Genomic DNA, 23,934 nt, shown 5'->3' with positions numbered 1-23,934 from the left:
AGAGCGTTCTGGAAGTATGGTTTTCCTAGGACACTTTTCCCATTTTCCATGGGTGCGTTCCGAAATTAGCTCCCAGTGCTGTCAACAATCTTTTATCTCATTTGTGCTGTCGAGTTCAGGCACTGATCTGTGTTATATAGAGATCAGTGACCACGACCAAAAATTATTACAAAATCAAAAAACATTAGTCACGCGCATGCGTATTGCGACTCCATTTTACATTATCCATTTCACGAATGAAAATACTCTCCTGACACAACCGTCGTGAAACATCGTAAAATATCGTAAAGCAGCGACCGGGACGCGGGAAATGCCGTATACTAGTTATACCAATTGGCAGTTAGTTTATCCTGGTTTTTTAATTATTCACCGGGTTGGCACAGAGATTGTCATTATGAAATGACTTGACTTGACGGCAGATCAAGAATATAGATGTTTGTCTATTATGATTTAGCCATCGCTCTACATCACAATAATTGTTATTTATCATATTTTTATCTGGAGTTTGAGAATCGTTGTAGTTTTAGGAATATAACCTATTCTGCAGCCTTTTCTACGTTCAAAATTACAAACGCCGGACCATTTTCAATTCGAGTTATCATAAGTTTAATACACGAGAACTGGAACTTGGGTAATTTTTTCAATACATCAAAGACACAAGTATAAGTTTCCAGTAACTTGTCAATAATAATTTATGACTTACAAGTACTCGGATCTAAAATTTTAAAGGTAAGAACTCTTTGTTTTTCAAATCTTTTGTAACACATTTCTTACCTTCAATTCCACTTTCAGTAATAAGGCATGACACTCTGTATTTTATGGTCAACCCATGTTCAGTACAAAGTAATTATTGTCAATGGTAGATTTAACTATATGCCAATTTAGAGCAGAAATTCAATTTAGATCAAATTCTCATTACATTACAGTTGATTTGGATTTATGAAATACAGAATGACCAGCGAAGGAAGTCAGGTGGACTCCGATTTGAACATATATTTTGTCATAACGAGAGATCAGAAAGATGAGAACGATTGCTCAAGCGACATGTGGCATGCATTTAATGTAAGTATATCTGTTTAACCATACTAAAAATTTCATGGGTATTTGCTGACATTCAACCATAAATCACCTACTGCAGTTCAATGCAATTTGTGATTCTGAAGATTTAATTTTCTGCAAATAGTGCAAATAATTGATTTCACAGGATAAACTACAAAGTATAATCATATGCACGGTAAAATTTTATGCTCCAAGTTTTTTCTGATCACACTTTTATTTTATAGAGCTGCGACGAACACGAATTATCGCCAAAATGGATTAAAGAGAATTTATGCGACAACTTAGCACCAGGAAAGAAGGACGTGTTTGTATTGGAAGAATTTGAGGGGTCAACGTTCGCACATTTGAAAAAATTTAAATGCTCGTAAGAATTTAATACAGCTGTTGATTGTAGCAACATTTACAGTATTCATACCATTTACATTTCTAATCAGAAAATTGAATCTGCATGTCATGAATTTCTTACATTATACAATATTTCCTTCAAACAAACTCATTTCACTTATCATAATAAATCAGCACATAAATATCAAAGCTCGATGAAAACTCGGTTGAAAAATTACGTAAGCTGCTAGTAACAACTGATGGTTCATTATGTTTTAGCAGAATAGTTGGACCGCGATGTTTACTGAGCTGTTTCATGACCGGGGAACCAATTCCCGAAGGAACCAGCCCAGTATTCACAACTGCAATGAGAGGCCTGGTTGTCAGTGTGTCTGGTCTCACTTCAGAGGCAAAAGTACATATTATCTACGAATTATTTTCAAATTATAGAGGCAATTGCAAGTTGGTATGCAAACAACTGTGATGCTTGTATGATACTATCCTGTTCCGATGAAATAGCAATTGTTATATTGCGATCATTTAAAAATTACAAGGGTTCTTTATTGTATTGCCTTCAGTGAAAATTATTGTTCAAGTTTTATTGATCGTTTTGTGTTTTATAGAAAAACAGATAATTTTTTGCGTAAATATTGTCTTCTGTGTGCTCCTAAGCAAACAAAGACATTTAAACATATATATACTCACAGTTGACAAAAGGTAATTCAATCATCGATTATTCTGAGTCTGATTTTTTTGTTTTCAGGAAAATATAGGAAGGAAGGTAGAATACATGGGGGGTGTTTATTCGCGACAATTGCGAAACAGTGTCACACATTTGATTGCAAATTTTGTGATGTCTGAGAAGTACGAGGTCTGTATATTTATATATGGCTAAAAACATTAACAACGACTCTTACAAACACGAATTGTAGCAATTTTCGATATCATTTATACTTTTCTAGAAAGCTGTTGAACAAAAAATACCAGTCATGACTGAGAATTGGGTAACAGCAGTATGGGAAGCAAGTCTTGTGGAAAATATACGGGCTACGAGCAGTAGATTTGACGAATACAAGTGCCCTGTCTTCATGAATCTAGTTGTTACCTCAACCAATTTATCTAAGCGAAAAAAAGAGATTAAACAATTGATCACTGATAATGGTGGGGTAAGTATTAACATCCAATGTGTGATGTTTCTCATTGCCCAGAGCTTTGAGCGATCTACTTTTTCAACTATTATTTTTTTTTTTCCTCATCATTGACTATTTTCTACTATCTTCTCGAAAAGTTTACTTTATTAACTTTTTTGGATCCCGTTATTGAAATAAGTAATGGAATCTTAATTTTGAATGCGCTAACCAATGGTGAATCAGACTTATTCAAAAATTACATACAGAGTGTACATATCCTTAGTTTTCGGTTAGATAATGGAAACGCAAGGAAACTAGGGAAACTGTACCCAGTATGCAATTTTGCTGTAAGTTGAATTTGGTTATAAACAGAAGTTTGACTTGTGACAAATATTACATATATAGTTCATTTAATACAAAGTATATTTATGTGCATGTTGATGTTTAGTCCCATTTTAATTCTGTCCATTTTTTCAATGAGACAAAAAGCTAATATTTTACATAAATAATTTAAAACAGTTTTCAACTGCGTTTATTAATTTAGTGTGTATGATTTGTAGTCTAGAGATGTACTATTGGCATGAATTACTGCTTACGTTTACTAACTGCTTTCTATTACTTTGCTTTTTCTCTGTAACATTGACACTGGAAGTCTTTTATTGCCTGTAAATTAAATTTAATCATAACTGAGTATCATGTTAATTTTCAGATATTTATGGGAGCTTTAGATGGTGCCAAAGTAAAGATCGTTGTAGCCCCAGAAGATTCAGTGCTCAGTGAAAAGCTTAAGTATGCATTGCAAAATAACATTGCCTGCGTTACACCCCAATGGGTTCATCACAGTGTGAAGCACGGTTATGCCCTGCCGTTCTCAGACTACTTAGTAAAAACTACAAAAAAATGTTCAACGCCTGAGAAATCTAATGGTCTGTTGAAATTCTATCGTGAAATGAAGTTTAGAATATTCGTAATAATATTTAAGATATTGAAATAATGAAATGGCAATAAAATCTCCTTTCTGTTGCAGTTAATGCAACATTAAACTTTTCCACTATAAGTACCATACCGGGAGATTCGAATCAAAATGGTTTTGTCAATGAAACTATGATGACAACAATGTCCAGTACAATTCAGGAGCGATCACCGCTGGAAAACAGAGGTTTTTTTTTTTAATGTGTAGTTTAGTGTAGGGAAAATTTATAGATAATATTGATACGGTGATTTTAAAATTACTTCAACTTGACATGACGAGATTTGATTGTCAATATAATGTGTACACACGTATTTTCAGGATTTGACTGAATCGTTGATATATAAAATTCCAGTTTGAATATTTGTTAATTATCGCTTTCTATATAATTACGTTTTAGCTGCTTATGTGGAAGTGCTGGCCAGACTTAATATTCACCAGGCAAAAATGGCAGGATCATTTTTAGATGGTTGCAATGTAAGTCACCAGACCTTGCAATGAACGAGATTCACCGTGAATAACTCGAATATTTGACATATTTATTTCGTACGAATTTATGTATTTGCAGATCTACCTGACCGGATTTCCATTGGATCACAGAGAAAAGCTGAACCGCATATTAAATGTAGGAAGTGCAACACGATTAGACGACATATCGGATGCTGTGACTCATGTTATTGTTGGAGAACCAGGCAAAGCATTGCCTGAAATAAAATCAATGAAATCAATGGGACTGAGGTAAACGTCAATTCAAATAACATATCAATAATTGAGTAAATCTGATCAACGCATGAAAGACATAAACATTTAATACACGTTTCCTTTACAGTCCGTATTTTCTAACAATAGATTGGTTGGAAGAAAGTATGAAAATAAAAAGCACTGCTGCAGAAGAAGACTTCAAGTATGAGTTAAGCGAAGACGTATCCCATGAGAAAAAAATGGAACCACCATCTCCGCTTAGTAAAAAGGTTCGAAATATCGTACTCGATCGTATTTAATTCTTTCATCGTGATAACTACGTTATTTTTTGTCATTAGAATTTACAATTACTCCAAAAACCCAGGAAACCACCAGTACCAGTGTTCAATATTGACAAGGAAATGAATCAAGTGAAAGAACCTGAAGAGCCTGATCTTATTCAAGAATATCTGAGGTCGAATGCATCTAGTAAGTAAATGCAACCTTAAGAAATTTTCATAATCACGAATAATAAAATTTGTGATATGGTGCTTAAATTCCAATTTGCCATACAGCATAGCATTCAATAACAATGCATGTTTTAATATTCACAGGTGTAGCCAATAAATCGCTCAAAGAACTTGTACAACAACAGAATGAGTCGACACTAAAAAGCGACAAAAACAGTGATGCAAAAACTGTCACCAACGGTAATTGTCACACAGGTGAACCGCACGTTTCAGAATTAAGCGATGACTCCACAATACCCATAACACAACCATCTGAAACAAATGTCCGAATTCTGGAAGGTAAAATTCAGTCTTTAACCACATTTAACAGTTCGTATTGTCTTATAAATAACCAGAATTTTGTATACGTATATACGAAAAATGCAGTGTATTAAATACCCGTTTAAATAACACAATCATCAACTTCAACAGGTTTAACTTTTATTTTAACTGGATTTGAAGATCAAGAAGAAACTGAGCTATCGTCTAGCATAACTACACTGGGAGGAAAAGTAGTCCCAAATTCCTACAAAGGAATCCCTGATTACGGTGTCGTACCATTATTTGGCGCTCCGCTAAAACATACAGTGAATGAAATAGTTACAGATTTATTCATCGTGAGTATAAAAATTACCAAGGATCACTATATGTCCCTACAGAGATAATTCGTCTGATTCTTTTTCTAGGAAGATTGTATAGACTTGGAGGCAGTAGTTGAGATCAAGTATTATTACAAGCCAATTTCTTTGAGTAAAGACGTTACACCGTTGACGAACTGTGTCATTGCAATGAGCTCATACACGGGAAAGGAGAGAACATTTTTATCAAATGTAGCCGAAGCGCTTGGTGCGAGGTAACGTAACGTAAATAATTGTTAATATTCGTTGCATAGCGAGAATTTTCTTGGCTCTGATGAGAAAATATTGTATGGAATACAATGATTTCATGAAACTTGGCACAATCGTGTACTGATTTTCTGGAAGATTATCAATTACCTACAGATTTTAAGAATATTTATTGGTTTTCAGGTATCAAGATACATTTGCCCGTAAAACTTACTTGAACAGAAACACATATGGATGTACACATCTGGTCTGTCCAACACCAGAAGGAAGTAAATACAATGCAGCAGTTAAATGGAAACTTCCTGCTGTAACTGCTGATTGGCTTTTAGCTTGTCTAGCTCAAGAGCGCTGGGTAGATGAAACCCCGTATCTTGTTGGCGAAACGATTATAGGTGCTTAGGGATAACATTAATAAGTATAAAAATGAGGTTGAAGTTAGTAACGTTACTGTAACGATGCATGTTTAAAAAACATCATTCCTTCACATCTTTAGGATTTTATGGGATTTAGTAAACCATTATAAACAAAACATACTCATAACTTGAAAAGCCAGCTTCTTGAAAGTCATTCTAAAATTGCACAATAACGAACTTTTCTCTGATGTTTCATTATGTTAACGTTACTAACTTCAACCTTGTCTATAAAACATGATAATTATATTAACACTTATTCATCCAAAAATCTACAGCTGACGACAGACCCGAGGATCCGAAAACGGGAACACCAAATCAAATAGATCCAGTCATTGGCGAAATGGGACCGCCTTCGAATCCAAATATAAGACAAATTATAACGCCGAAACGCAATTTACCATCTCTCCAGGTAAGTTGATTTTAGTTAGAATTTAAACGTCTCTTAAGTTTGTTTTATAATATCGTAGTACATTGGAGTACTTCTGATTAAAGTATCTAAAAATGTGAATTAATTGCTGAAAAAATTTGTCAGTCATATCTTTTCATTCGAACATTATTTTCTTCGTTCATTCAATTTTTAATGATTTTTGTTTCATATTGATTCATATTTGTAGAGTTCCTGTTCTTCTGAGATGACACCCATAAACAAGAGGCTCAGTCTTGGCGATTACAAAACTCCACCATCTCCATTTCATGTATCCACCCCAGATACACCGTATGGACAGTGTTTCAAACCAAATCCATCTCCAGCAACGAGGAAAAGGTGGCTAAAGTGGGCCGAGGACTTGCCTGATATGTTTGTGCCGGAACCACCGTTGAAACGTCGACGACCTAGTACCGTGAGTTGCTTGTTAGAAATGAACGATTGAAGTTATTATTCACGAGAAAATAATATACTTCTTTTTTCAACAGCCACTTTCAGAACTGAAAAAACAATTATGGGAGGAATTGAAAAAACCATTTGTACGTCAGGAAGATCAAGTAAGTTGCTTGCACGCATGAGTATTTGTACACAGCAGGGTTTATTTGTGAAATATTTTTTGTTGATTTTAAAATGGGTAGAATCCTGCAGCAGATCAGGATGAAGCTGCGAATGTATCAGAAGATGTTCCAGACCCAGTCGAGGGGAACCACGCAAGCAATTCACCGCTGTCCACTAATACACCTATAAAAAAAGTATTGGCCTTCGATGACGAGAATAGTCCTACGAAAACAGATCAAATAAATTTGTAAGTAATCTTCCTCTGGTACTGAAATGGCCGTTATAGTTTTTTTGGAGTTTACTCGTTAAGAAACGATTTGAGTTATAGGGCCCGGTACGGAAATTATATGAGGAGTAAAATCAAGTGTAACACGAAAACTTGAGACGTTAAGTAGAAAGAGACAAACATATATATCTGTAGAATTGGACGTGCAAAAGAATGAGATGGAATACATTACACAGCGTATCCTTTATTTGGGGTCTCCTCTTTGTGCGGTGTTTCGTAGTCTCACTGTATAGTTCATTACCCCTGGTCTGAGAGTTGAATGTGTGCGTATTTTTGTACATGTGTGTTGTGTGCCTGCGTATTACGAAGTTCTGCCGCAACTTGTATACTGCTGCCGAGTACAGGGTATGCATGCTGTATAATAAATACATATAGTAGCATTTATTGTATCGATACAACGTACACAAACAGCAACCTAACTATCAACTTTTAATGTTTTGATTTTAAAGTTTTCTTGTACTTCTATGCATTGATACGTGTATTTTTATGTACTACACTTTTATTGAAGTAATATAAATAATCCGAATAATTACAGATATATGTTTGTTTCTCTTATCATTTTGGAAAATGCGTTCATTTACCCTCTTTCTCTATTCGATATATTTCATAATTATCATTCGTAAGGAGTAAACTCCAGTCGTGCGTCGAAGCTGACACACATACTTTTTTTCATATCTATTGTCAGTTGGAAAAATATTATTTTTTTACAGACAACTTGCTCAACTTGATCAAGTTCTCCAAGCCTCAACCCCAGAGTCTAGACCCTCCTCATCTTCTGATTCTGCAAAACAACCTATATATGATTCTGAACCTGTCGATCATATAACAAAGTGTAGGTTTGAAGTATTACCACTAATTGATTTTGATTATTGATAATTTTTGATACAATGATTTTTCGCCTGTAAAAATATGTTTGAGTTTTGTTTTTCACACAAATATTTTCAACCCCAGATTTGTGCGAAAAAAATGAATCCATATAAACTCATTGAAAGAAACTGAAAACACGAATCTTCTTTGTTATCGTGCAGACAAAAGAATCTGTAATCGATCAATTCTTTCAGGCCCTGTTAAAGATTCACAGCCTGATACTGTTGGTTGGGAGGCTCCAGTCCATACAGTGCTACGTCGAAAGGTAAACTAACTGTAAATAGAGATTTTAATTTCATAGTTGTATTGAAATTCTGTTAACTGAACCATTTTATATAAAATGCCTTCCAACATGTAGTCTACCATACCTGAGGATGTCGAACATGAAGATGTAGAGAATGCACCAGACACAACTGTTCTGACAGACGTGGGCAAGGAAATCCGGAGTAAACCCAAATTTATGCTCTCTGGAATAAAGGTTAGATAAACAGTTAGAAGATTCTTGCACACACCTTGAAAGAAATTAATTGGCAAGATAGAAAATTAATGAAAAATTATTTGATGACAGGATCGAGGTGATTACGAAAAAGTAATAGTAGAATTAGGTGGTGATTTTTCAAAGGAACCAAATTATGACATGTCGGCAACTCACCTGCTGTGCATGAAGCCTGCACGGAATGAAAAACTCCTTGCAAGTATAGCCGCAGGAAAATGGGTACTCCACTGTTACTACTTAAGAGATTCCGAAGAAGCAGGAATGTTTCTCGATGTAAGTTTGCTGTGAAAAATAACCATTACCAATTTACAAAGATCACAAAATTCATGTGCCAATTATTTAGATGGTTTATTTTCATTTTTTAATCAAAATTTAATCGAACGGCGTATCTACTTCTATGGCTTTTACCCGTGTATTTTTGTTGAAAGGAAGAAAAATACGAGTGGGGTAATCCTAAGAGTGAAAATATTATTCCAAACCCTACTACCGACACCGAAAGCCAAATCGCAGCTGCTGCCCACAGATGGAGGCTAAAATTGACAACAAATCCAGGCGGTGCTTTTCGTGACATGGTTGCTCTGCTCATAGGACCAAAGGAGAGATGCCAGCAGTTTCAAAGACTAATTTGTGCTGGTGGGGGAACAGTTGTCGAAGCCAGGTAAAGTTGATGGTTTTGATCATACGTAGACTATTCACCTCAGAATCATGATTGAATATTTTAGCTTAAACACTGAACAGGAAAACAGTAATAGTCACTATGTATTTATGCTTTCGATTTCAGACCGCCTTACAACACGAGTCCGAAGTCTAAGAAAGTAACTCACTGTTTTATACAAGTTAAGCAGATAGACCAGCCAGTGGACTGGGCGATGATGGCAAGCAAGGGAATACTTTGTTTTTTACCGCAATATCTCAGCGATCATTTGACGGCTGAAAAACAGCTCAATCCGAAAGACTGTGTATTACCTGAATTCAGAAAATATCTTTCTCTCTTGCCAAAATAATTGTATTTATATAAAAAATAGTGATAATAATTTAATACAAATACAAAGTAATTATATAATTCATTCCTGTTAATTTCTTAGAAATAATGCGTTGCTCTATCTAGTTTAAAATGCCGTAAGAAATGATTTCTTTTACATTAACGGTGTAAACTGTTAATCTGTACATTAAAAAATCTAAAAAAAAATTGGTGGTTTTTTCGCGGTGACGTTGAGACTTGGTTTTTGCAAATTTTCTTTCTCATTCGTTGGAAATTAAACTTATTTGCAAAATAGCATACGGGTTTATGAAGTCGGAGATTCGAGTATTACCCGCGTAGACAATCCGATTCGCCATGGCGTAATGAAGAACTAGAATGGCTGTATAGCTGAAAACAAAATAATCCAACATGAGTTTGACAGATGATTTTGCTTTGCTTCGGGGCAGACATCCGACAGTTTGACAAGATTATAGCTTATACGCGCATGTGTATGTCTGTAATCATAAGTTATTCAATCTGAAAGAAATTGATGTTAATCATATTATGACTCGACAGGAAGTTTAAGAAGGAGAAATAATACCGCAGTTTTGATAATTTCTTACCGATCGCTGCGTCTGAGGTTAGGATTCTCGACGTTTGCTTACTCTGTAATTACGTCAAATTCAAACACGTAAATTGATTGAGATGCCATGCAATATAAATTGCAATATTTTCATCAAGGCATCTTGAAAAAATGATCGTTTCATTCGTAAAAAAACGTTCGAAGGTCTAGATTTTCGTGTGGATAAATTTTGTTCAATAACCCGCCCTTGATTTAAAAATCGATCTTTTCTATCTACGTGTAGCACTGAAGTTCAAAGTTGACAATGGGATGCCAAAACAGTATCTATTTTACATTTTGAATACCACTTACATTTATACATATATACTTTGGATTTCTCTTCTATCTAGGCTACTTCTACTCTTCTTGTTGGAATCCATAAATAAATCATCAACAGCATCTCGCAATTTGAATATTTTCCATCTTTAAGTATTCATATATAAACAGTCGTGTCGGATATCACTAGGACTCATCTATTGCAAGAATATCACATAGATCTTGCTGATGCGCAACAGTGAGAGAAGTTTGAATATAAAAGGACATTGCGATATTGGATGACTTGGATATTCGTAGGTGAGGCAGGATGTGGGAAGGAGAATTGAGTGACGTTATTCTACCTACAGTATCGACAATGATCATTTTCGTTATGACAATAAACATTGTCAGATACTTGATGGCTGAGCCGCACATCCACATTAGAGATGCGACTAAATCACATTCGTGGAAACCAATCAAGAGAATATCTAGGGTAATTTAAAACGTCGATCACAGTTACATGAAAAGCCAGATAAGTCTCTGGTAAATCAATCTTTGCATCCTTATTAAAAACTCGTATTGTTTTTAGGCACATTTCTGCAGCATATGCGAATCACTGCTCATCAACGTCGATGGTCTTTATTGCGACTCGTGTGGAGTCTGTGCCGATCGAGGCTGTTTCAAACTCGCGGATAAACAGCTGAAATGTAAAGACATAACGCTAGCTAGTGACCAACCAATGAAACATCATTGGGTCAAAGGTGGGTAACTTTGTTATTGGTTTGTATTCGTGATGGAAAAATACTCGCAAGGATTTTCCATTCAGACAATAGTATTCTGCCGAAATTGGTACTTACTATAAGAATCGTCTTGACCTCAAGTTTATATGTGGAAAGAAATCTTGGAAATGTAGATCACTCAAAAAGAAACCGAAAACTAATTTTTTTGTCAACCTTCGGCCCTTTGTGTGGACCCACCTCAGGACATACATTTACTTAAACATTTACAATTTGAATCTTTGCTAGTCGTGGTCTAAAATTAAACAAGATTAGTCCTATGTTTCCTTTGTTCACCGCTGTTTGTGTAAGGAATGATTTGTTGAAATTTTCTTGTTCGTTTTTTTTCCCTATAGATGTTTAAATAAATACATGTCCTGAGGAAGTCCCACACCAAGGGCCGAAAGATTGACTCACAATTGATGTTTCTTTTTGATCGACCTAGATTTCCAAGATTTCTTTCCACATTGGTATTTATTGCTTGTAGTTACGAGAGAACTCTTGTATAACAGGTAACTTGCCAGTAACTGCGATGTGCGATGTTTGTGATGAAGAATGTGAAACTGAACCAGGGCTATTGGATTGGTGGTGTTGTTGGTGTCAACGATGCGTTCATGATCTCTGTAAATCTAATTTACCAGAGGAAAGTTTGAACCATGAAGATTATCGAGTTCATTATACTGACAAGATATTTGATCTAGAATTCACTCTGTAGATATGTGACTTTGGGAAATTCAAGCTGATGATAGTGCCGCCGGGAAGTTTGGAAGTAGTCAACACCCGCAGCAAGATGCGCCGTCGACTTCAACTCCGTAAAATAATACCTCCACTGTGGCCAAACTGGAATCCCATAATTATTGTTGGTCAGTTGAATTGAACGTGTGCTGGATACTGTATTTTCCACTTACCTTAATTCAGGCAGAGCAGAAAAAGTACTTGAGTATCTACGAAACGTACAGTCCAGTCGAAGAGCTATAACGAAAGATATATCATATAAGAAAGGTTTGAAAGTGCAATTGAAATTCATCGAATTAAATTTAGTTGAAACAGTATCCCCTTAGAAAAGGAAAAATTTAAAAGCAAACAATAATTTCAGCTACAATGAAAAAATCGCAACGTTTAAAAAATTCTAATGAACTAAGACTCATTGTGATTGTAAATTAATTTTCTATAAATCAACAAATTCGTATTTTCTATTTGATTTCTCAGTTTATCAAAAGAACATGGTTACTGAAATAATTGCAAATGACGAATAGTAAACCAAATTCAACTCGTATAACATCAGCTGCACTTTCAACTTTTGTTATATCATATTTCTGACTTCAGAGCTCTCCGACTGGACCATACGTTTGATACATCCTTAATCTGAAATCTAAACCCAGCTAATCGTAACAGCTCATGATTTTTCCAGCCAATAGAAAATCGGGTAATAACGACGGGGCTGCAATATTGTCACTATTTCGAAGGCTCCTAAACCCAGCGCAAGTTGTTGACCTCGCTGATCGAGATCCTGTCGCAGTGCTTGAATGGTGCCGTTTGCTCGGAGATGTTTCGTGCAACATTCTTGTCGCTGGTGGTGATGGGACTGTGGCCTGGCTTCTCAACACGATTCATAAACTCCAACTAAAGGTTGGAACATGATACTAAATAAAAATAGTATACACTTACTTATTATCCAGGGATAATTTTTGTCATTCAAATTAATCCAAATTTTCATTATTTTGGTTCTCATAGCCGATTCCATCTGTGGCAATACTACCTCTGGGAACAGGTAATGACTTGTCTCGTGTTCTGGGATGGGGAAAAGAGCATAATTCGGATCTAGATCCAGCAGCCACCTTGCAGCAGATACAAGCCGCCCAGAAGGTGGATCTTGACAGGTGAGCTTTTTGTTGTTCAGAGAACAAAAAGTAGAGGTACAAGAGCAACTGTTGAATCATTCATCTATATTTTATTCTCAAATATTTTCAGATGGCAGGTATCAGTAAAACCATTCAGAGGTCTTGGATTCAGGGGTTCGAGCAAAGATCATTTCATGTACAACTACATAAGTATTGGTGTAGATGCACAGGTCACATTGAGTTTTCATCGCGCCAGAGAAAGTTGTTTCTATTTATTCAGTCACAGAATATTTAACAAGGTGAGACATTTTCATTATCTCTTGTCTTTCTGTAGCAGTTTTTCTAGGTGTTGGTAATTTCAAGTCCAGAACGCCTTGCGAATTTTGAGCTATTATGCATCGTGTTGTCGTGTAGCTTCTCTATCTGGGCTTTGGGACACAGCAAGTTGTCGAGAGAGAATGCAGAGATTTGGACAAAAAAATTGAACTTTACTTGGATGGAAACAAAGTAGAACTACCATCAATTGAAAGTATTGTCGTTCTTAACATACCTTCTTGGGGTGCCGGTGTTGATCTCTGGAATATGATTCCTCAAGGTACTACTAATCGCAATTACCATTCATTACGGATCGTTTAAAATCACAGTCTGTCAATCGGTCTCATTAGCTTACATTTTCATTTCAAATCATATGAGTATTCATCCTAGTTTCAATTCTGTCCACTTTTTTCTATTCTACAAAGATGAGCTGCTGATTAGGCTTTATGAGTAAAAAAAATTCAAAAGTTTTCCAGCTTTCAATTGGCAGTGTTAATCCATAAATGTATTTTCTCACACTAATTTTCTAACGATTAAATACCTAAAGGAGTTGATGGTGTTCAAGAGCAAAGCATAAATGACGGAAAGTTAGAAGTTGTTGCGATATATTCTTCATTTCATATGGCCCAACTCCAAGTGGGTCTGTCTCAGCCTCATCATCTGGGGCAGGCATCAAATATTAAGGTCAGAATGCCGTGATAGGTACTGAAATTCAGAATGGCATATCAGTTAAAATTTTGGTAAAGATGCTAATGTTATGTTACTTATATTTCAGATAAAATTGCTTGGTTCATGCGCAGTACAAATAGATGGAGAACCTTGGTATCAGCATCCTTGTGAATTTAACATTTCGTACTGCAATCGGGCATCGATGTTGAAAAGTAACTACAACTAATTCACATTGCCTGCATTAATGCTTGTGCAATTGACTTATTTTTAATTGTGTATTAACAAACGGTTTCAACGGACAAAAGCAGATTTTGTAGTACTATTTTTAGTTTTAATCAAGAAGAAAACTCTAGTCACATTATAGAACACATCACGTACATACAATAGTTATTTTTTTAAAGCGTTGCTATCTTTTGTCTGCAATTAAAAAACTACTCTATTCATTCTTGCCCTTTGGGCATTAATCGAAATATGCCTGAAAATATTCATGCGTATATTTAGGATTACGATTATACTTAAAGTGGAGTGTCCCGGTGACCTTTATGAGTCAGTCAATACCACAATGTCAAACAATTTGTCTCTCTCAACTCGGATTACTTTCGATTTCGTGATTTGGTAGATTCTCATTAAAACAACTTAAAAACTATGTGGTGCTGACAGTTTAATTTGTTGATTTTAAGTATGAACCAGACAAGTACTGTGAATAATTGATGTACCTATTTTTAGATGTGTATTTTAATACTTAAGGATTTGTATGGGCTTGGAATTGATTCTGTTTACCGATATTTGCATTTCCGTCTTCTTATCTCAAACGTTCCTAAGATAGCCAAAATCTCATAAAGACTAGAATCTCTGTAAAAGTAATTTGGATATATTTTATTATCTTTACTTTTTCTTTCAAAGCAATCTCATTTAAGTCATTAGTTATCACCTTATATAACTTTCGTCATTCCGTTCCGGAGTGTACCATTGTCTAATTATCAAATGTGGTCTCAAAAAATTAAATGGGCGTTTATTATTCCGTAAAAAGACCTGATCTGATTGTTAATAATAAGTAATGCAGCCAGGTTGTATTTGATATTTCTCAATACACATGAAAGGTCATTTTTTGAGCAGGACTGAAAAATGGTTACTTAAATTTTTTCACATGTTCAGTGTATCAAATTTTCACGATTTTTTACATGTGATGTAAAGATTCAGTATCACTTGACTACAATCTTGATGATACAAAAATTGCAATGAATCTTGAATTTTTACGTAAAACATGTTGAAAAGATACCTACATATAATATATGGAATATAATATAATTTCATGTCACTTAAGCGGGAAAACATTGATTGCAACCTATTCTCGAACGGATAATGTAGCATGATCTATATATGTATACGTAGGTACAAAAAACTATTCTTTTGTCAATAAAACGTAAAAAATTCGCTGAATAAATATGATTTTATCATATATAATGTAGTCAATACCCAAGTTTATTACAATATCGTCAAAGACGGCATTTTTAATTACATTTTGTGAGTAGCCGATAGTTCACTTCTCATGATTAATTTTTACACTAGACCTGCAGTGTTGGAATAATAATAATTATTTATTTAATTTCTTCAAATATACATTCGTCCGTATAATGTATTGATAAACTCAATGATCGATTATAACTATGCATTTAGGTATGTACATGTATGTATGTACAATAGTCCGGTGGGTATTGATATGCAAATTTACGAATAATACGAAACAAGTAAAATGCAGTGTTTAACAATAACTTACTGGTTTCTTTTTTTCTTGTCTATAGACATGTTGTTACTCTGCAACACCTTGCTGGTTAAATAATAGTATGATAATCAGTGTGCAAAGTGTATAAATAACTGGAAAAAATAAAAAAAAAAACGAGGAATGGAACAAAAGAGAAATTAACAGAAACAGATCTGTAACGATGAATTTTTCACCATAGCGAGGTCCAAAGCTGCTTAATGTAAATGATTCCATTAGAGAAAGTGAAAATGAATTAATGATCAAAGAATCAAGGCTAGCTTTATAATATAATGCATATGTAAATGTTAAAAGCAATCAAGGATGTAATAGCTATGCATCTGTAAATATTATTATGTTAAATACTTGATAAAACAGAGCAAGAAAAAAAGTAGAGTTGTAAAAACGTGACAGAAAAATTACTAAAACAATAACGATAATTTATGAATGTATGCATACGCAAAAAAGCAAGCCTTGATTGAAATTATTATTTTTTTACTGGTCCTGTAACTGAGCATAAATTGTTCGGTAGTTTGTCTATTAAATTTTCGAATAATAAAAGATATTAATATCGAATGGCCAAGATATTATGAAAAATTTCTCGATTGTGAGACTCACAATACATCGGTATCAGCGTTCCAAACCACCGTATTATCACTTCTTGATAAATAGTATCAAAAATATAATCCTCATAATGAAATGTATACATAATGATGTATCCTGCACATCAGTTTGTATTACACATTTGATAGTAATTTAATTTTAGACGGCATTGAAATTTTTCATTTTTTTCCTTCTTTCTATTATTCTTTCAATTGATATTCATTTACGATACCGTTTTACGGATTATCGATGGATTATTATACGTTGAATCTCTACAAGAATTTAGTCCATAACATGAATGTAACTAGGTGACATGAAAACACGACAAATATATAGCACCTGAAATATTGATGAACAACGGTTGATAATAATTGGATTACGGAATAGGATGAAGCCCAAACAAACGAGAAATCGCTTTGCTCAGTCTTTCGACGTTACTCTGTACCACCCATTTTAGATTTTTTTTATTTAACAGGGAAAACATTTGAAATTTGTTTTCAAAATAATTTTTGTTATTGGAAACAAATTAACGAAATAGAATAAAATGGGAGGAGTGAGAAAAACATTGTCAAATTAAATCAAATCTTTTAGGTACAATTGCATGGAACATGCCACATTGCTAAATGAAAAAGAATCTATCTATATACATATGTGTGTATATGTATATGTGGTACGGATATGTTCGAATAAATATCAACAAAAGTATTTAGATGTATATATTATATATGCCAGCATATACGCAAAAATAATGTTTTGTGGAATGCACATCTGGAAAATATTGAATAATGAATTGATTAATGATATAAACCAAAGTCCATCCCGTAGACTTATTCTAAACTAATAACGATAACAACATTTAAAAACAATTCTACTTATACTCCAGACCCTGTATACAGGTAATCGTTTTTGGCAATCGCATCATACGGTGTGGTAATTCGCTAGTGCTGATTATTTTTCCGTCAACTGTAGTCACGGAACATCCAAGTTTTACAATTTCTCTACAAACGATTATTTGTCAAATTCTCCCTCTCTGATATATCGATAACTCGGTTTCTGATTCCCTCCTGAATCAAAAAAAGCAGGCTGGGAACACCTGCCGATTTCAATGCCTCTGAACTTGATAATCATATTTAAATAAACCTAGATTAATATTGTATTCCTATTGCCGTTTCTCATTGAAATTTAGGTGTAAAACCAAAATTTGTTCTAAGTTGTTCCAAGAAGACGAACGTCAGGATTGTGTGAGGCGCCAGTCGAACAAATGCAGGTATATACCCCTGAAAATAAACATTTTCACGTTGCATCAAATCAAAGTTTAATTTAATTTTTATTCTGGTGGTGGGGTAGCTAACTGAATTTCCAGAACTCACTTTGAAGAATCCCAGAGGTCCAAGTTTAGCGGTGTAAAGTATGAGATCGATCATATTCTGAAATATTAATCAAGTTTTACAAAATTCTTCTTGCGATCAAGTGTTAATGTATTGCTTACCTTGAATTCTCCGGGCTTGGCATTCATGGCTCTGGTCTTGAGGACATCCAGAGGCTGGGTCAAAGTTGTCGCTATCGCACCCTAAAACAAAATGGTATTCATCCTAAAAGTTTCAACTCATTTACCCTACATTTTGATGGTAATGTATTCTCACTACAAAATTTGAATGACAATTATTAATTTCAACAAAATTTCATTAAACACTTACTGCTGATAAACTGGACAAAAAATGTGTGGTCGGACTATCAGTGAACATGCCAGATTGTAATAATAGCATTTTAATCTGATCGTAAAAGCTTAACTGTCCGATAGTCATGAGGGCCGCCCTGCTGGTCGCAGTCGAGCAACCGTTAAAAAGTCGAAGAAAGCCTTCCTCTTTCCATACTCGGAACAGGCCGTCCAATGCATGTTTGTAACTGTAAAAAGGGATTTTATCGTTGCAGTTAAATGGGCTTTGATGAGAATAGTCGCCAGTTTCGTAAATTATGAATTTGAATTTCTTTTGACATCGCAATTCAATTAGATCTAAAACTGTGTCTTACTTTCTTCTCAGCTCCGGCAATACTTTGATATCATTTTGCATTCGTACATTAATAAGATCTGCAGGAGTACCGATAACTCCGCCGACAGCTCCTGAAATGCCAGCCAAAAATAATCGTTGGTGAAACGGCAAACTGTAACCTGGAGTTTCCAGGGCTTGTTTTCCAACCTGTGAATTGAATAAACAGCTGGTAAGTAAGGCTGACACGTTATAACATAAATTGATGACCAATCTTCAGAAGAATGATTCAGAAAAAATAAATTTATAGCGTCTTTGTCGTGAAGCAAGTTCGTTTCGATCGTTTCTTACTGAAAACCGGCAAGAATTTCGAATTACCTCGTAAAAGCCGAATCTGGTTGTCGAATAAGTAAGCTGTCGTAGAAGGGAGGCTGTGAGGCCATTGTAAAGTGCGAAAACACCTTGATGTTTGATTATCTTCAAAGTTATTTTCGATACAGATGATTTACCCTCCTGCTGTGTTTGCAGATGGACCTGTGAAGTTTATTTCAATCTTAAGAACAAGACTTTGAAGTTTCTCCTTTACCACGAATTCTGTCATTTTCATCTATTGATAAGAAGATGTTTCATTCAATGTGCTGTAGCAACAATTTTCAACTGTCTAATCCTGAATCTAGGCGTTCTAGACCAAGCCTGTGACCAACTGAGAATAAATTTACTTTATACATATCAGTCAACTGAAACATGATTTCCTATAAGCTAATTAGACTAATTGTAGGTTTAATAATTACGGTCTATCAACATCTAATATCTCGTTAACAAAGTCCTAAAAGAATTATCTGTGAAATCGTATACAATCGTGCCAGTTCAAGTTAAAGAGGGGGGAGGGATTATGTTAATTATATTACACATTTGTTAATTGACACCTTGCTGCACAAAATTTGAGACAATTGGTCAGTGTTTCCATGCATGTTAACATAAATGGTGAAGGTAAAATAATGTGCGCGACATTGTTAAATTAATTAAATTACGTAAGCTGAGGATGGATGTACATTCATAGAATTAGAAATACGACCAGAACTCCAGAGCCAGAGCATGGTGGTAGATTCTGTGACAACAATTCTATAATGCCGACTGAAAAATTGGTTTTCAGATAAAATTTTAAGTCAGATTAATGTTGGATTGTTTTCTTGTTCCCCTAGAGTGACTCAATTCAATACAATATTTTCAAAAACATTTGTACAAAGCAAAACTTCAGATAAACTGTTGACACGAGCCGATTCCCAAAATAGACATTGTAATTTGAAAGTTGGATGAATTCAAACATCCAAATAAACACCATCCCGAATTCTTTATATACTTTGAATAGTCAGATAGATTTTACAGATGAATCTTTATAATGACTACGCTTATTTTTGGAAAGATCAGAAGTTGATTGCACAACCCGACGTAGTTACATAACTGTTATATTTGGAAAAGTATATTTTAGTATCTACCGACTATACCGATTTTCTTTAAATATAAATAGCAACTACGTTCTTGTAAAGGATATTGCATGGAAAAAGAAATTGCAATAGCACTTGACGTAACAAGTTGATAATGCAAGCTCATCGTTGATTAATTATGATAAACGATGGAAAGCGCATATTATTCAAAGTCAAAGGTACAAATATTTTGTACATACTTCTCCTGCGTAGTTTTGTATCGGAGAAAAAAAAAAAAAAAAAAACACGCGCTCGTAAAGAAAAATAATTTCTCTGGATTATCCAAGACAAAAAATGAGAAAATTCTTTTTTTAATATCAACTATACCTTCAACAAATCCAACGGATGGGTGACACATGCAGCACCTGCGGAAGCCAATCCACCAAAATACCAGCGGGATAGTTTTTCATTTTTTTTTACCATTTCTAAAAAAAATTACTGTCGCTTACGATCGTCTATTGGCAAGAACACTAGGTATGAGAAACTGAAAGTAAAATTATTGAGAATGATATTCATTTGCTTGTAGTTACAAATTTTGTACAATTATAAAAATTAAAAATTGAACTACTATATGCGTATCGTTATTCGAAAGCTGTCTTGCGATTGATTCAATTTTTTACCATCTTTTTTACCCTGTAAATCAAGGCGTACGAATGAGACGAGGAAGAAAAGAATATTAATAGCAGTGTTAATTGTAGCTGCTTTTTGTTCGGTACACAAAAGAAGTGATCTGTGACAAACTGCAATTCCAGTTAATACAAAATAATCACGAGACAGATGCAAGAAGTGTTTTCCCAGCTTTATGTAAAACGCATCATAAATATTCTCCACGCTTCGGTGTAAATAAAAAAATTAGCAAGTACGTCAGACTGCTTACGGCATAAGCAATAAATGCGACGGATTTTTCAATTCTAACTTAGTCGTATTTTCAGAGATAACGACAAATTTTGACATAGCCACAAAGTCCAAATTGAATTTCAATCTTAATATTGAGAAAATAATTTCCTATCAGAAGGTACTCGTTACTACTTGATCTCTGGCTTTTCATCTGACTTCTAAATACACTTGACATTCAAATATGATGTAAGATAAATTACATCATACAAATAATCTTCGGACTTATTATTTGTAATCAGAGATAATAATATAAAAAGTATCTGTGATAGTGGAAAATTTTTATGTGCCAGTGTAGAAATAAAAAATAAATAGCACCTTATCGCACAAGTCTGAATGAATGTGATTTGATCAGAGATCAAGAATCACATTGAGGGAAAGTCAGTGAGAGTTTAGTTGAAGGCTTCATTCATCGGAAATTAGAACAATACTATTCATAGACATTGCTATTAAAGGAATTGATTAATATATTCTTCTTATTTTTCAGTAAAAAGAAGCATCATCTTTTCTTTCTTTCGTTTGGATTGAATAGATGTCCTTAATAGGCCCGACTGTGATATTTTGAGAAACATTGTGAGGCTTGAACTGACATTTAGTCCACAACTGAAGGGCTAATTTGAGGATACACAAGTTTGTATAAATGACATGCAGAATTCATTCTTTCATGTAACGTAAATTCGATGTTAATCTACAGGTCAGAGATCAGTTCACACTTTAAGCAAAGATAAGTTGTACAGCTAAGTTCTGCCTAATAGTAACGCCTACCATCTTAATTTCTATTCCTATCTTCATGAATTTTTACTTTCTTATTTTGGTGTTTAACAGTCTTTGGAAGTACAATTTATTATATTAAAATATAGAACTCAAGATATATTTCCAAATATGTAAAAGAAAAGTATTGAATATAAGGATAATCAATAACTAAAATAGGAATTAATGAATTAAATTGGATTAACATTAAAAATAATATATAGTTAACTTTGAAAATGGCTCAATAAACATATTTAATTGAATATAGCGAAGACGTAATTCAACGTCTTATCGGATATCCTGACGCGAAACTGATTATATACTTGAAGACTGTTAAACTGGGTTTTAAACGAAATTTCTTAAGACAAATTAGTCATCTTTTCAAACAGGAAGTTATCTACTTTCAGTTAATACATTACTAAATACTTATATTATAGCTAGACTTATAACGATATTCGAATACGCTATATCTATCCCGATTATGAACGTTATTCATGCCCAAAGGATTTTCAAAGCATAAGAAGAAATAACAATACATATAAGACGTAAAGGGATTATAAATGAAGCAACATCTGAGTCAATGGTAAAATATCAACGTAATACAGGTGGATAAACAAAGCGTAGTTACAATCATTTGTCATACATACTTTTATGATTATCAAATAAAAGAAGTTCTTCGACTGACTGTGAAATTCAATTATTTCTAAACAATTATGTTTAATCTGATTTAGGATAATTCAGAAACATTTTTTAATTCAAGCCTGTAGATTTATTTAATTAATATGTAAAGCTGTAATAATTCATCTTATAATAAAAATAAATTTTGTCTTATTCGCGAACACGAATTCTCATTGAATGTGTCGAGTCTCTGATCTACTTCCAGTTTGCTAGGTGCACGTGATAATAATTTTCTCATACTTTATGCACCGAGCGATTTATGACCTTGTCTCTCATGCTTTCATGGGCCGTGCGCCTTACACAAACACGATAACTTGTGTATGTGTTGTGTTACCACACGGTTACCACGCGAGTTTCATATAATTTTTTTTTTTTATTTATTCTGATTTGTTTTTTTTTTACACTGAAATCAGATACGCACGATCCTATCATATGCAAACATCAGATTTTGCAGACGTAAAATTAACCGACCGAGCGAGTGATTATCGTAATTGATAATTATTCCCGTAACCTTGATTATACATATTTCAAAAATTCATTCAATTCATGTATGAATATTACACGCCAATTATTATTGAGAAATAAGGAGTTGTCGTTAATTGACACTCTACGTATAATCGGACAATGTATTAATTACATAAAATGAAAAACGTATATAGAAAGAGAGAGACTTACATTTAGGTATAACAACTTCCCTGTAGCGGGTAACGAACTCAGATAATTGATAAACCTATGAAACAAATGACACGTGAATTGTTGGTGTTGAGTAATGACTAGATAAACGTGTGAAACAAATGACATACACACACAGATACGCACCCATGCACATTCAAGTTATTGGGTTGCGTCAAAATATTTTGTTTATCAAAGTTACGGATCAGCCCGGTCTGAATTTCTCCCTCAGCGGACACTGACGTACTCGCCTGGCCAGGTCACGGAGATCACTGGCCATAGCTTCGCTTAAATATGGAGCTTTAACGAGAAAATCCGAAGAATGACGAAATCCCCGCCACATCTCGAATTTAAATCGATGGTTCTCTCGAACCATATTGCTACGATTACTAGCCAGCGCTGCCAACCGCAGGACGAAGTTATATCCACAAATCTACAAGCCTTTTGAATTTAAGAGGGTGTCCTGGTCGAGTTCGATCCTGACTTAGATATCTCCAAATATCGAAGTCCCCGTATCTCAAACTCAAATAAGAGCTTAACAGTTCCATTGTATACACATTTTTGAACAAAAAATCTATACTTCATTTTCTTGACACGCAGAAATAAAGAAACAGCATGAATTCTACAAATTTACTATCGCGATTTCGTAGGATCCGTACCATTTCCTTATTTTTGCGTCAAATGAAACTGTATTCGAGTATTTTTGTTCAAAATTGTGTATAGAATGGGGCTATTAAGCCCGTTTGCGCATTTGAAATACGTGGACTTCGATATTTGGAGATATATACGTCAACGTTGAAATCGACCAGGACTCTATTTTTTAAAACAACATATTTTTATCAAACATTTTAATGATTTGTCTCACCGCCTCCGTTTCATTCCACACCGTAAGAAATCTTAAATCACAAATGAAAGAAATATATTACCTATAAGGAATCGTACGAAATTCACAAACTCATAACTGACTGTCTACAAATTATAATACATATCTAATTGAAAATAAGTCCACCAAAATTTTTTTTTCAATGGAAAAGTGTTAATTCAATATTTTGAAGAAAAGTGATTTAATATAAAATAAAAAATCTTTTCTACCGGTATGAATTTA

At 34.2% G+C, this 23,934-nt stretch overlaps 3 protein-coding genes and 1 long non-coding RNA gene across 19 annotated transcripts; 2 read left to right on the top strand and 2 right to left on the bottom strand.

The window, feature by feature from the left end:
- The first annotated feature begins 250 nt into the window (after positions 1-250).
- On the top strand, positions 251-9,568 carry LOC107219204 (DNA topoisomerase 2-binding protein 1-B). 3 transcript variants are annotated; one of them, XM_046739735.1, is made up of 26 exons: positions 251-729; positions 951-1,062; positions 1,284-1,423; positions 1,663-1,798; positions 2,147-2,254; positions 2,346-2,549; positions 3,223-3,439; positions 3,541-3,672; positions 3,884-3,960; positions 4,052-4,221; positions 4,313-4,454; positions 4,524-4,653; positions 4,779-4,973; positions 5,106-5,290; positions 5,360-5,526; positions 5,702-5,910; positions 6,207-6,340; positions 6,546-6,770; positions 6,844-6,912; positions 6,994-7,160; positions 7,910-8,031; positions 8,261-8,331; positions 8,425-8,544; positions 8,635-8,835; positions 8,991-9,220; positions 9,344-9,568. In XM_046739735.1, the coding sequence occupies exons 2-26, from the start codon at positions 952-954 to the stop codon at positions 9,564-9,566; spliced, it is 3,885 nt and encodes a 1,294-aa protein (XP_046595691.1). In that variant the 5' UTR covers positions 251-729; position 951; the 3' UTR covers positions 9,567-9,568. The 3 variants fall into 3 exon arrangements, with proteins under 3 accessions (XP_046595691.1, XP_046595690.1, XP_046595689.1); XM_046739734.1 differs by having other exon boundaries at positions 927-1,062; positions 1,666-1,798; XM_046739733.1 differs by having other exon boundaries at positions 927-1,062.
- A 385-nt stretch (positions 9,569-9,953) lies between these two features.
- Positions 9,954-17,425, top strand: LOC107219194 (diacylglycerol kinase epsilon). 5 transcript variants are annotated; one of them, XM_046739739.1, is made up of 11 exons: positions 9,954-10,163; positions 10,719-10,893; positions 10,990-11,161; positions 11,689-11,819; positions 11,892-12,039; positions 12,588-12,805; positions 12,911-13,056; positions 13,148-13,316; positions 13,432-13,612; positions 13,880-14,016; positions 14,108-17,425. In XM_046739739.1, the coding sequence occupies exons 2-11, from the start codon at positions 10,729-10,731 to the stop codon at positions 14,225-14,227; spliced, it is 1,587 nt and encodes a 528-aa protein (XP_046595695.1). In that variant the 5' UTR covers positions 9,954-10,163; positions 10,719-10,728; the 3' UTR covers positions 14,228-17,425. The 5 variants fall into 5 exon arrangements, with proteins under 5 accessions (XP_046595695.1, XP_046595693.1, XP_046595694.1 ...); XM_046739737.1 differs by having other exon boundaries at positions 10,496-10,893; XM_046739738.1 differs by lacking the exon at positions 9,954-10,163 and adding an exon at positions 10,272-10,324 and having other exon boundaries at positions 10,496-10,893.
- LOC124294489 lies at positions 13,365-13,936 on the bottom strand. The gene is made up of 2 exons (XR_006904365.1): positions 13,874-13,936; positions 13,365-13,749 (listed from the first exon to the last, which is right to left on the bottom strand). It is a non-coding gene; the product is annotated as an uncharacterized LOC124294489 (long non-coding RNA).
- Positions 14,408-23,121, bottom strand: LOC107219185 (mitochondrial dicarboxylate carrier). Of its 10 annotated transcripts, none has more exons than XM_046739743.1 (9): positions 22,977-23,121; positions 22,833-22,887; positions 20,163-20,319; positions 18,730-18,885; positions 18,395-18,561; positions 18,061-18,268; positions 17,853-17,933; positions 17,734-17,790; positions 14,408-17,640 (listed from the first exon to the last, which is right to left on the bottom strand). In XM_046739743.1, the coding sequence occupies exons 3-9, from the start codon at positions 20,256-20,258 to the stop codon at positions 17,536-17,538; spliced, it is 870 nt and encodes a 289-aa protein (XP_046595699.1). In that variant the 5' UTR covers positions 20,259-20,319; positions 22,833-22,887; positions 22,977-23,121; the 3' UTR covers positions 14,408-17,535. The 10 variants fall into 10 exon arrangements, with proteins under 10 accessions (XP_046595699.1, XP_046595703.1, XP_015512810.2 ...); XM_046739747.1 differs by having other exon boundaries at positions 20,163-20,260; XM_015657324.2 differs by having other exon boundaries at positions 22,961-23,106.
- Positions 23,122-23,934: the final 813 nt, after the last annotated feature.

Source organism: Neodiprion lecontei, chromosome 5, assembly GCF_021901455.1.
Source record: "Neodiprion lecontei isolate iyNeoLeco1 chromosome 5, iyNeoLeco1.1, whole genome shotgun sequence".
Taxonomy (NCBI): domain Eukaryota; kingdom Metazoa; phylum Arthropoda; class Insecta; order Hymenoptera; family Diprionidae; genus Neodiprion; species Neodiprion lecontei.
Note: the sequence above shows the minus strand (reverse complement) of the source record. Positions and strands in the feature narration are given on the sequence as shown.